This window comes from Mytilus galloprovincialis, chromosome 4 (genome assembly GCF_965363235.1).
Source record: "Mytilus galloprovincialis chromosome 4, xbMytGall1.hap1.1, whole genome shotgun sequence".
Classification (NCBI taxonomy): domain Eukaryota; kingdom Metazoa; phylum Mollusca; class Bivalvia; order Mytilida; family Mytilidae; genus Mytilus; species Mytilus galloprovincialis.
This window is the reverse complement of record NC_134841.1, coordinates 93,749,509-93,763,219: the sequence shown is the minus strand read 5'-3', so window position 1 is coordinate 93,763,219 and position 13,711 is coordinate 93,749,509. Positions and strand designations below refer to the sequence as shown.

The 13,711-nt window shown below is 30.8% G+C and overlaps 1 protein-coding gene across 1 annotated transcript in view; it reads right to left on the bottom strand.

Moving 5' to 3' along the window:
* Positions 1 to 13,711, bottom strand: part of LOC143073433 (uncharacterized) — a 72,438-nt gene that overhangs the window by 33,812 nt on the left and 24,915 nt on the right. Inside the window, exons 2-5 of the mRNA XM_076248980.1 lie at positions 8,825 to 8,911; positions 4,530 to 4,592; positions 3,381 to 3,465; positions 1,816 to 1,982 (exon numbers count right to left, since the gene is read on the bottom strand). Coding sequence (XP_076105095.1) covers positions 1,816 to 1,982; positions 3,381 to 3,465; positions 4,530 to 4,592; positions 8,825 to 8,911 — 402 coding nt within the window. The remainder of the gene's footprint in view (positions 1 to 1,815; positions 1,983 to 3,380; positions 3,466 to 4,529; positions 4,593 to 8,824; positions 8,912 to 13,711) is intronic.

The following is a 13,711-nucleotide window of genomic DNA, read 5'->3' as shown; positions in this document are numbered from 1 at the left end:
ATAAATATTTGAATTCCAAGGAAAACTCAAAAATGAAAAGTCCCTAATCAAATGGCAAAATGAAAAGCTCAAACACAACTAACGAATGGTTAACAACATGTATATTCCTGACTTAGTACTGTTGCCTTTATTTGGTACAGGCATTTTCGTATGTATAAAATAGTGGATTGAACCTGGTTTTATAGCTATCTAAACCTCCCACTTGTATGAATGTTAAACATATTTCGAGCGTCACTGATGAGTATTTTGTAGACGAAATGCGCGTCTGGCGTAAATATAAAATTTTGTTCCTGGTATCTACGAGGAGTTTATTTGCATCGAATTCCTTAATATTGACAAATGAGACGCTTGACCTAATGAAGTAGTGGCAATTCTTTCCATTCTCTAAGTACAAAAACATGAAATTATTAAAGGAATCAATTAGGGAAATGGCTTTATGATTTTCCATCAAAATCAAAGTTGTTTAACACTAATTTTTAGCTTATATTTGGTAAAATGAGCGTCAGCAGCTTTTTATGGTTATCTCGATTAATAATTGAAGGCGAAAACTATGTTTGCAGTGTTAATTGTTCTCATCGGAAAAAAGTAAAATGACAAAAATACCGAACTCGGAGGAATAATTAAAACGGAAAGTCCGTTATCAAATGGTAAAATCAAAAGCTCAAACACATCAAACCAATGGATAACAATGTAATGTACTTTCTGTAATTTGAGTATACATTTCAGTGTTTTATTATATATACAAAATAGGAATTTGTGTCAAACAATAAATCCCAGTATAAAGACAGAATTTGACCCTAAAAAAATAGGAAGAAATAAAAAGCATATTATTAAAATTCATGAATACTCAGCAATTATTTCAACAGATCAAAGTTATGTATGGTTGGGATTAAACTGATATATCAATTTTAACTGATAAAAACAGATCTACCTTAGAATAATTGGATATAAAATCGAGAAGATCTCTAAATATGATCAAGAACAAGATTATATATTTCAGTGTAAAAGTCATTTAAAAGCAATTATAAAGAATAAAGAAAAAATAATTACAGTGAGTTTAAATTCAACTTCAACTGTATCTCCAATTTCATACTCAATAAAAAGAAATGATTCCCAGATAATAATGCTTGAGAAGTGTGGACTTTTATATTTCCGTTTCTAAGACAAAAAGAAATGACACTATTAGGTAGAGGAGCTCCTTATTACCGTTAAATTATTAGGTTTTGACAATGACAATACTATCACGTATTCCCAACTGTATACACTCTTATAATATTATATACAGGTCTAGTTTCTTTTATGTAAACTCATAGTAGATACATCGATTACAAATGTGTATGTCAGACGCGTGTTTCATCTGCAATTGATTCACCATTGGATCAGATATAGAACTGCTGTAGGAAAGAATTATAGATAAAAGATAGTTATAGGATAGAACTTTTAGAATACATTTATAATAGAATTGTTTTAAACCTGTTTTAGAGTAGATCAGCTTCTGATAGAAAATGTTCTAAAGATGTCAACGTAATTGTTTTACATAATGTTACTGAATCATTTCTCCTTAAATTTCCGGACAGATTTTGTAGATGTTGTTAATGATCCAAGCTGCACTGTAAACACTCTATCCCATATAAAACATAAATTGAAATTGTCTCATATTTTTTTACTTATCGCAAAAGTTCATACCACACTGCTACCATATATAATATATCGGGAGGAAATCACAGTACATAAATCAGCAACTAACGAAATCAGTTATCATCATACGTTAAACGCAAACTTTCAAATGCCAAAAATAATAAGATAAAATATTACCTGACCCAGAGTTTTCCACGTCTTAGTAGACTTTCCTCGCAATAAAGACACAATAAATACTACATTCGTGGCATAGTTTGGATCAACGTTCCAATTAAGAAAAACTGTCACTGTGTCTTCCGTTGCAATGTGTTGACAGGTCACTCTTACGGGTTCATTATGTTTACCTATTAATGATTAAAAATTATTGAAGTTAAAATTATACGCACTATAAAAAAAACCCGCACAACTCAATATATAATTGCACTATAAAAGTGGTTACTTAAAGATGACTTTTTGAAAAAGCTATTTCATCGCAACTTAAATACATGGGGTATTGAAAGATCAATACAATACTGTTTCAGGTAAGGGCGAAGGTTGGTTCCCTTTAAAAAAAAACTCGCTTGAATTGTTTGCACCTGTCCTACTAGTAAAAAAACTGATGATCAGTGGTTGTCGTTTGTTTGTATGGTTCATACGTCTTTCTCGTTTCTCGTTTTTTATATATATATATATATATATATATTTATTAGACCGCTGGTTTTAATTTACCAGTTTGAATGGTTGTTACTTGTTATTTTTGGGGCCCTTTATAGCTTTTTATTTTGTATGAGCCAAAACTCCATGTTGACTTTGACCTATTATTGTTTACTTTTACAAGTTATGACTTGGATCGAGAGTTGTCTCATTCGCACTCATACCACATCTTCTTATATCTATCTACAAGCTGATGAGTAGCTGACAGCACCATGACAAAAGGAAAGGAAAAAGAACAGTCGACCACACAAGTATATTTAACAAAATATTAACCAACAAGACACCTACAAAGACCCACGGAAAAGCTAGCCATTTGTACAATTACAGACCACGTATCTGCAGAAGGGTGCAGACACAAAACTAACATGAGCCATTTGGTTGTACGTGAAAATTTCGATTGCATCATCTACGTCAAAAACAAAATACTATTTACAAAGAACTTGATCATAATCTATAATAATTTTGTCTTGTTTTTTTTTCAAATAGCATAACACAGATTGTTATAATATTTCTCTTTCTAACTAATTTATATTTTTCATGTAGGAGTCTTTGATAGCATACTACACGAAATGGGTTTTGCTCATTGTTCAATATATCTTTCACTCAATAGAATTGATCGAGAACTTGATAGCGTGATAAATATTTTAACATAATAGTGGACTATGCTATACAAGAACGAACTGAGGGTCCATGTTTAATGTTTTTAATAAATAAAAAGATGATGATACCCCTTAATAATAATAATAACTAATTTGATTTGATTTATAAGATGGAAATTGTACAACAAAGAATTTCCTGAAAACGATGGAACAATTTTAAGACACGAAGCTTTTCTACCTCAGGAATAGATGACCTTAGCTGTATTTGGCCAAACTTTTTGGAATTTGTGGTCTTCAATGCTTTTCAACTGCGTACTTTATTTGGTCTTTTAATTCTTTTTTATTCAAGCATCACTGATGAATCTTTTGAAGAAGAAACGTGCATGTGGCGCAAATACAAAATTTTAATTCTGGTATCTATGATGAATTAATTTTATTTATACTACTTACCACCAGTGACACCAGTAATCCCCAAAGAATTCCAGTTTGCCATCAAAACTTCACAACTACTAATACAGATGATCCCCTGCCGCAACTTGAAAAAGTATTTATCAGTCAATTAAACAATTATAAAAGAGACAAATTATACAAATTCCTTACAATGCAATGAGCCAATGTCTGTACTTCTAGAAAGACCATAATTAAAGATATTAGAAAATAGATTAATTACGATTTAATGCGCTAATATATAGACAGAGAGGCCATAACGACAAATAATAAAACACCCACCCTGTAAATTAAAAACGTCATGGTATGCCTAAAAAGACAAGAACGAAAGATAATAATACACAGATTCCTAGATTATTTATAATATGATTCGAGAGAAACGAACGCAAGATCATAAAACACCTTCATTCATTGCAACCTAATGCGATTAGTTATAGTGATAGAGATATGAACGAAAGATGATAGAACGGCGATTCTTTAAAATCTAGGTATAATGGCTCGAAAGACATGAACGACTTATAATTAAATTACTATTCCTTGTAATATAAAACTGAGAAAGAACATTGAGTAGCATATTGATTTATTATAGAACAGGACTAGTTCGTCGACAGGAGACTATCACGTCTGGTGATATGCAAGCATTTAAGGCATACAAGTCCAAAGTTATATGTAATGCTAAGTGTCAAATCTAGTGTAACTGTAAACGATAGTCAACAGATATATTTGCCAAAAAAAGAGACAAACAACAGAACATAAACACACCTTGGAAAACCAAAGACTAAGTAACACAAATCCAAACAATCGGGGAAATCATATGTACTCCGGAAGAGTGAGGCACAAGTCATGTAAGTTCATAACCGGTGATTAGTCTAATTAAGTATGTCAGGTTAGCAGTAAAAGACGACGGAATTATGAAAACAACTATATACATTGGAACATATCGATCTTCATATGTGAAACATATATCTCATCACTATTAAACTATACAGGATGGCTTTAGCATTTTTATCACCGCAACATGCTAGTTTATAATCATAAGAAACCGAATTTGGTAGACAACTCAAAATGACACTTTAAGCAATAAATGTTGTTTTTTTTGTGACTTTTATCATCCTCAAATGTTTGAATAACATTAACTTATTAATAACTCACACATATTTCCTTGCAGGTTTTTCCTTGTCTAATTTTTGTTATGTTTCCACATGGAACAATGCACTGAAAGATTAAATAACATCAAGATTATTTCGCTTCAGGATATTCTATCTGTTTATGTATCAAATGCGTTCCCAGTTGATATACACTTTATACGATTAAATGTAGATAAGGGATAAAATGTCCATGGAACAGCAACCAAACACTTTTGAGGATTGAAACAGATATGAAGAGATAAAAAAAACTATGTGTTTAGCAACATATGTATTCATTCCATTCATACAATCTCGAACAAGTAAGAATAACATAAATGCTATAAATGCAGAAGCGGTAACTTTTTGATTGTGATACCACCAGCAGTGTCATCGACAACTAAATAAGATACAGACTTGGAACAGACACATATGTAATTGTTCGGGTAAAGCATGTTTGTGAAAGATCAACCCTTTGCCATACCCGGACGTGGTATAACAACGCAACATAAGAACAAACTGTAATAACAAGTTTGACTCATCAAATTGGCTTGACGCAACAAATATTAAAGACACAAAATACCGATTTTCGGACACGAGCAATTATAGAAATCTAATCTTAATTAAAAAAAAATGTTAATCATCAATGTATTGGATAAAATGAAGAAAACAAATGACAGATCGCACCTCTAAACTCACCACTGTTAAGCTGCTGACTAAATATTTTAAAATTAGCATCGGAAAACAATTGAAGGTGATCAAGAGATCCGAAAAAATAGTAACACCTTACAACTAATTAGGATAAACTGCTGACATATTATAAAGTAGTTCTATTGTTTAAATTATGAAGTTTTATATTTGGTATTATAATTGTATTAAAAAAAACTAATAGAGAAATCAAAGTTTAATTCTATATATGGTCAAGTTGAACTTTCAGTGCTATTCATGTTATTAAAAGAAAATTAGCAACGATTTAGACAAACATGGAAATTTGTAAATTGGATTTTGGTTTAAGTATGTTAGAAATCAAACATTAGAATATGAGCCTAATTGGTGAACTTTGAAAGCTAAAGTCCTTTATGATGGATTGTAAGCAGTTTATTTCTTTTTTTATGATATTACTGTCAGGAATCATACTTATTGAAATACATGTAAATACACATATGCAGTACTTTAGACACATATGCAGTACTTTAGACACAATAATCTGACACAGAAAAAAAATTTAATAGTCAAATTTATTTACACCAATACATTTTATTTATGTTTTAAATATACAGTTCAGACAGACAGCATAACGGTACCATGTTTAAATTTGACGTTTTTGCTTACACAATACACTTTGAGTTCAGGTCAAATCGATTATTTACTTTTTGGAATTTTCGGTCACCATTGCCCTTCAACGTTGTACTTGTTTTGGTTTTCAAACTATTTTAATCTGAGCGTCACTGATGAGTCTGATATAGACGAAACGCGCGTCTAGCGTATTACATTATAGGCATGCTACCTTTGTTAACTATCTATTTATAACATAAAATTATTGTCAGCCTATTATCTATTATATCCCACGCATTTGATAGGTAATCTTCACTTTAAATCTTCTTATTTGGTCAATAGTATTTGACAAGAGCAAACCGTTACTATGACAACGATTGCTTTGCAATTCACATGTTTCTGGGATAATTTGAAATTAATTAGTTTTTCCATCAAATTATAGTTAGGCGTTCTGCCTGAAATGCACATTTAAGAGCTAACCTTTAATATAAAACTGCAATGCTCGAGGATGTAGTTATACATTGAGCGATCACATTATATAACTAATAACGCCTAGAGAGGAAAGGAATGTATCTGAAGCTTTTAGATGAGATAGACACAGAATGATCTTTAATAGTACTATTGGTATCAGGTTGAGATAGACACAGAATGTTCTTTAATAGTACTATTGGTATCAGGTGATCTGTTCTACAAAATGTTCTAGATGAGTCCATCTGGAGGTTCCTTACAAGTTTTAAGAAAGTTAAAATAACTTATCCAACTATTTTGTTTAGGTACCAAACACGCATTTAAACAGTGAAAAATTATCATGCCAACTTTCTTTACTCAACCCCATATGTTTGTGCTGTACATTTTGGCTTGGTTTGTTAGAAAATCCCATTTTATTTTAATTGCAACGGTACAATTAATAGTATTGCTCTGAACGAAGTTTCCCCTCAGGATATGTATAATAGTACACTTATCTTTTATACAATATTTGTGCAGGGTTGATATTTTTGCACTTTGAAAATTTTGATAAACACAGGTCTACTGTGTGTCTTAAAGATTATATTGAGATTTTATGGAATAACTATAGCTTTTCTTCGTGCACTCTTATACTAGTATTTAACAGTTAGATATATAGAGGATTACTGCAGTAGTAATGATTTGCTATATACATAGTTTTAATTCAAAAACTTAGTTTACATATATTTAAATATGGACAATTCACGTACAACTTCTATGGTGCACATGATATTAGTGACTAAACACGAGGTATTTTGGATTATAAAGGATGTTTAAGAGTTTTTCAAAACAATAAAAACGCTTGTACAACATTGATTAAATAATGAGTAATCTAGGTTTTAAATGTTATAACAAACTCTCTGCAATTAAGTCTAGATCTAAGCTTGATTTGTGACAAAATCCATATTTTCTTATAATGTAACTTAACAACAATTAAAATATATGTGGACGACTTTTTCCTTTGTAATATATACAGAATGACCCATCTATTTTAAAAAGTTACGTATTTTGCTTTTTAGACATACGTACACTTTGACAATTACGTAATAAACAGGCCTACAGAAGGGCCAATAAACTGTAAACTATAAAACTGTAAAAATAATAGGTTGGCTTTTGGAAAGTATACTCCAAGGCAATATTACGTTTAAAATTGGCCGACCTTTACATGTTCAGAAATAAGCAGATGCAAATAAAGCGGTTGTGGCCATAACGTTGCATTCCTGTTATTCTATAATAATTATAGATGGAGTAATACCCGATATTCGTGGATACTAATGCTACGTTTTAAATTGAACGACCACTAGTATTAGTGAATAATGAGAGTCATTACTCCACTCTTTAAGAGTTTGACAGTTACTGAGCAGGAATGATTCTTTTATAAATAAGAACAGGCATGATCAAGTTGTACCAAGTGGTTACGCAACATGTTAAGCTCTATAACAAATTGTTAGAAAAATTCAATTGAAAAAATATTTTAAAGTTTCCGTAAGGGTGAACAATCAATACCTGCTAATTGAACGTCATTGATCGAGTTGCTCATGCGAATATACAATAATATTTAATGATACAATAAAAAATGTTGTTGGCTCGTCATTGTGTTATTGTGCCTTGGTAGATGTTTGTTTACAATATTGCTGTTTTATAGTGATTAAGATAATAACACAATGTTGATTGCTGTACCCCTATTTTTGACATTTTTACCTATTATGTCTGTTTTTTTTAACACAAAATTGTTGTCAATATAATAAAATTTTATGCGACTGTCATACAAGTGCAAGGTTTATCTAGTTATAACACCAGGTTTAATCTATTTTTTTTACATAAGAAAATGTCTATACCAAGTCAAGTATATGACAGTTTTTGTTTATTCATTTGATTGTTTTATTTGATTAAAGACTTTCCGTTTTGAATCATCGGCGTTCAGTATTTTTGTGAATCTATTATATACAATATTTATGCAGGGTTGATATTTTAGCACTTTGAATATTTGGTAGACACAGGTCTACTGTGGATCTTAATGATAATATGCCCTTTTAGTGTTTCATTAATGCTAAACATATAGAGATTGTCTCCGTGTAATCTTACACTTGTATTTGACAGTTGCTGTAAGATTTGCTAGCCTTAATTTGTTATCGTCTCCATATAATTTTGACTTAGTGTGTAGGCCTTACTACATGAAGACTGTGTCAGGACCTCTTTATTTTAATTTCTGTTAATTTTTACCATGGGGATGGTGTTCTAAATGCATATAGTACACATCCCTCCTATTTATAATACGGTGTTATACTCTCCTTATATAACATATTTTCAGATTTTAACTCAAAATTGTTTAAAATCATTATGAAAAAAGTAAAATCACAAAAATACTTAACTCCGATGACTGGTTTTAAAGCTAGCCAAACCTCTCACTTGTATGACAGTCGAATCAAATTTCATTATGTTGAAACACGATGCGTGAACAACTTTGAATTTATTATTTGTTTAAGTCTAGCCACATATTTTAAAACAATCTATTTGCATCATTAAAATAATCATTGAACATACCGATTTACATTGAGTATTACTGCAATCACTTGCTTGGTAAACATGGTACAGGTCGTCCTGAACGCTTTCATTATTCTTTTTCCCATACTAAAACAATAATAAGACATTCTATAGTTATACTTATATAAAATTCATATTAAAGACACAACATAAATAGAAGTAAATAATAGTTTTATCTTTATAAAAGTATCTAAAGGGGGAACAAGAGTGCGGGAAATTCCATTACACTGAATCTTAATTCATGCAACCCATGAGCCTTCCAAAATTTTGTTCAACGTAAGGAATAACTATATATCAATAAATATACGCAATATCTAAAGGCGTTTTACTCAAAATACAACATAAGAAGACATCAAAGCTAGATAAAAACAACCTCAGCATCATGATTACGAACTATGAATTCAATAAACACTTTTTACGTTGAAAATTCGTTACTTCTGAAAGAGAGCCGAAAGATATCAGAGGGACATTCAATAAACTGACACCGCCATGGATAAAAAAAGAAGGCAACGTCATTGGAAAAAAGAAAAGACAACCAAACAAACACTAGTACACAACATAGAAAACTAAAGACTGAGCAACACGAACCCCAACAAAAAACTTGTCTGATCTATGGTGATTTGGATGGTTAAGTAGTTCCTGCTTCAGATGTGGCTACCGTCGTGTTGCTAATTGTTAACCCGTAATGAGTCTGATTCGTGTACTTGACCACGCACAACATCAGAACAATGCACAGGAACACAAATGAAAAAATGCCATAACTTGCTAAACTCATAATGTTGCGTTTATAGGATAACATTTGATTATCGGAATTGAATTTCAAATTATATTGTGGATGTGAAAGCGTTGATCGAGGCACACATTTTCAACGCCTTATTTAAATGTCCACGTTGAACGCCTTTTTAATCCTACATATTTTAATTCTTACAATTGCATGTGTATGCTACAACTACGACATGACGAGTAAAGCGAGTTATTGCAAATTTTTCATTAGTGTTTTTGAAATACAAATTTATATACAGAACTAACGACTAAATAACCAAACAATATGTAATGTAATTTTTCAACAGGAAATCGTCTTAAGCCTTTTACTCTTCCAATTTTACAGTGAGACATAATGACAAAAATGACATACTGAAATACAAGCTTTAAGGCTTTAGCGATGTGTGACAGAGTTTGCCATAAATGCGCCTATTACATTTGCAGTTTAACTATTAACCTTACGAGGTACATTATACGACAAAGTATTTTTGAATACTAATGTTAGATATGTCAAAGAACGAAAATCAATTTAGTTGCATGCATTTCGCTACATGTAAGACGTCATTGCATTTTCATTTCAAATAAAACCTAAACTATCTTTTTCCCTATTGCATTTCAATTATTGTAACATGATTTATGTAAACTTGTTACTACGGTTTTTATATTACGTCTAAAATTGCATCAACCCAAGGGCGCTAGAATTAACTTAGTTCTCAAAAGTATATTTTATTACTTTTTTAATATCAATTTTCACTAGATGCACAAAATATTATTAAAAAAAAAAATTGACAGAAAAAAATGATGACATTATTTTTGGGCAAATCTATTTTGTGATAAACGTAAGTACAAAAGTATATCTTATAGCAACAATAGACTTAGATAAAATAACATTACACATTTTTAATATGATTATAACCGATAAAAGTTTATTTCCTTGTTTGTTATAATTCGTTTGTCTAATGATTGTAACACAATCGTGCTTTCGTGCTCATTGCTTGATGTAGAACAATGTATAAGACAATTAAAATGAATACAAACACTAAGAGAGCGAAATCTATTTGACATTCTTTAATGTCATTGTTTGACAAATAAGTTAAATAACAGATGCGAAAGCTATGAAAGATTACAATAATGATCTGGTTTGTCTGTATCTTAATATGAGGCAGGCATTACCTGTAAATGGGGACGAAGTCTGTATGAATTATTTTTTTGTAACTTAAATATTTGTTAAAAAAAAAGAAACAGAAATACCGTAACGTTTCCGATTTTGGTTCTGTTGTTAGGGATTTTAGTTGTGACATTATTTAAATTATGACGTCATATGCAATGTAAACAAAGAAACGCTATCATCAGGTAAAGTTTTTTCATATCAAGGAATTATTAAAAATGAAATTGGTATTGCGCGTTCCTTCCTATTTTATACTAGACTGATAAATATATATTTTACTCAAAGTTTCATACAAACGAGACCGGAAAAGAAAGTACATTGTACATTTCTGCTCATGTCCGGGATTTCAAAACATGACATAAAAAAAATTGAACGATTTTGAGTTCATTAGTACAATGAAAAATTCGGGAAATTTTCCCAATTTTTTTTTTTTTATTGAATTTTCTACTGTTATTGGGGACTTCGTCCCCATATAACTATAATATACAATTAAGGCCTTTTGATTGGATAAATATGTGATGTTATTGTCTTTTAAAAAAAAATGATATTCAATGAGGCCAACGGCCGAAGTGAATATTTGTTATTCAAAAGTCAATTAAACCACATATTTACAGAAACAAAACACAGTATTCAATATTCCGAGAGAAATGTATGCTATGGCAATAATTTACCAAAACCAATTGTACATTAAATGTTTTTTTTTTACCAAACTTACGCACGTAAAAGCACGCGATGTTTTGCACGGGGAATATAATTTTGCCGCAGATGAATATTCTTATTCATTTAAAAACACATTCATATTGAAAAACAAACATAAGTTTTAAAAATATGGAATTATCCAGTTTATCTACAAATGTAAAACATATTAAGGTAAGTTTTGCATGATACCTGGATCTTTTTCTTGCTAATATTATACCAATAATAGTTATCAAAGGTACCAGGATTATTATTTTGTACGCCAGACGCGCGTTTCGTCTACATAAGACTCATCAGTGACGCTCATATCAAAATATTTATAAAGCCAAACAAGTGCAAAGTTGCAGAGCATTGAAGATCCAAAATAAGATATATCATGTCAAGCAGACGTGTCAATTTAGGAAAAGTAAGCAGAAAAAAACCCGCTGGAGAAAGATAGATTACTGTTATTATTTGTCCGTTTGATACACCATGTTTTGACCAAACGAACAGACTATATGCTCCTATAAGCAGGGATATACGAAACAGAAGATGCCCAGGAAACAAAAATGACAAGTTGTATATGTATTGTTCATTTATAAAATAAGTAATGTAGTAATGTAGACCTGTAATAAAACATCTTTCACATACTTTAATAAATTAAAATAAGTTCAATGAATTTCACTTAAAGAATACCAGTATTGTAGTTTAAAACGTTTAATTTCAACAAAATAATTTTAATACTAGTAGTCCATCTGAAATCAACAAGATACAACTAACTAGTTACCATGACAGCAAGATCAAACAAATATTTCGCAGTCTCGCTAAATAAACAACAAGACGAGCGCAGTGTTGATTATGAGAAATACTCGGACATGAAGTCTAATTAAAAAATGTTTCGTAATCCTTGAACACAGTAGATGATTGCAACGGTTCATTATTAAAGTACACTACATAATTTATAAACTGTCTTGATATCGTATATGCACTTTCTTAAGAACAAGACTATTATGCAAAACTTAAATTGAAAATGAAATAATGCCGGAACTCAGTGACATATTTATAAATTTGTTAGCAAACATTTACAATCATATATGCGTTACAGAACTAGGAAGAATAGACATCTTAAGAAGACATAAAACTTTTCATTATCAAAAATATCGTTAAAAATCCTTTATTTTAAAAGTATCGCATCATCTTGCATTTAACTGACGACACTGCTATTATGGCATTGTGTATATAATAACGTGTCTTTTGATTTTGTTTTTCATTTGACAGATTTGTTTAAGGAATAAATAAAACGGATGGTTTGTTATCTTTTATCAAGACCCTTTTGTCAGTTAAACTGACTTGCGCTCATCGGCAAAGTGAAAAACTGCAATTTGCTTGTTGGTCACCGATTTTGCCACTCCAAAGCAGTCATAAGGATATAGCCTTCATGTTGTGTCGAACAAGAAACTTAGTTTCAAGGAACATATTAAATTGACACCAACATGTATATACATATCCTGGTTAGGAAATTCATTCAACAAAGCATCGTTCATTGCTATTAACTCTAGACTTTCAAACATTGCAAAAGTGTCCTTGTCTTCTCGACAACGGTTTTGATCAAAATTAGATCAGCATATGTAGAACTATAAGTAACTAGTTATTAATTAACATCATAGATTCTGATCACGCTAAACACCTAGACGACCCAAAGCGTCCAGAAGGAGACAGACATCTTACAGTGCAACTTTATCTTTTATTCAATGAACTGTGCTACCATTAATATTGACATTTAGTTTTTTATAACATTGATTCGTCCAATCGTATGATTGTAATTCAATACGCATTTTTCAGTTTTGTATTAGTTGTCAGATCAGTTTAGGGAATAAATGTCAGCACATGATATTTTTGTGTTGTCTAGACCCAATCGTCGGTCAATCTTACTGGATCACACAGTAACAGTATCTTTTAAGATGACAATATCTAATACAGTTTACTAGGAATTTAAATAAAAAAAAAAACAGCATTATAAACTAAAACAGCATTTCTTGGCAAATTAGTTTCCACAAATGTATATTAATGATTTACTTCTCGTCACAATTGCGTTTGTATACTTAATAAATAATTTTGCGTCCGGAACAGCACATGATGAATTACATTATGACAACACATTCACTATTTCAAATGCATATTAAGGACTTTATAGTCGTCATAATTGCGTTAGTAACTTTATAAATAGTTTTAAGTCCGGAACAGCATATGGTGAATTACATTTGGGATAGCGCATTTAATAC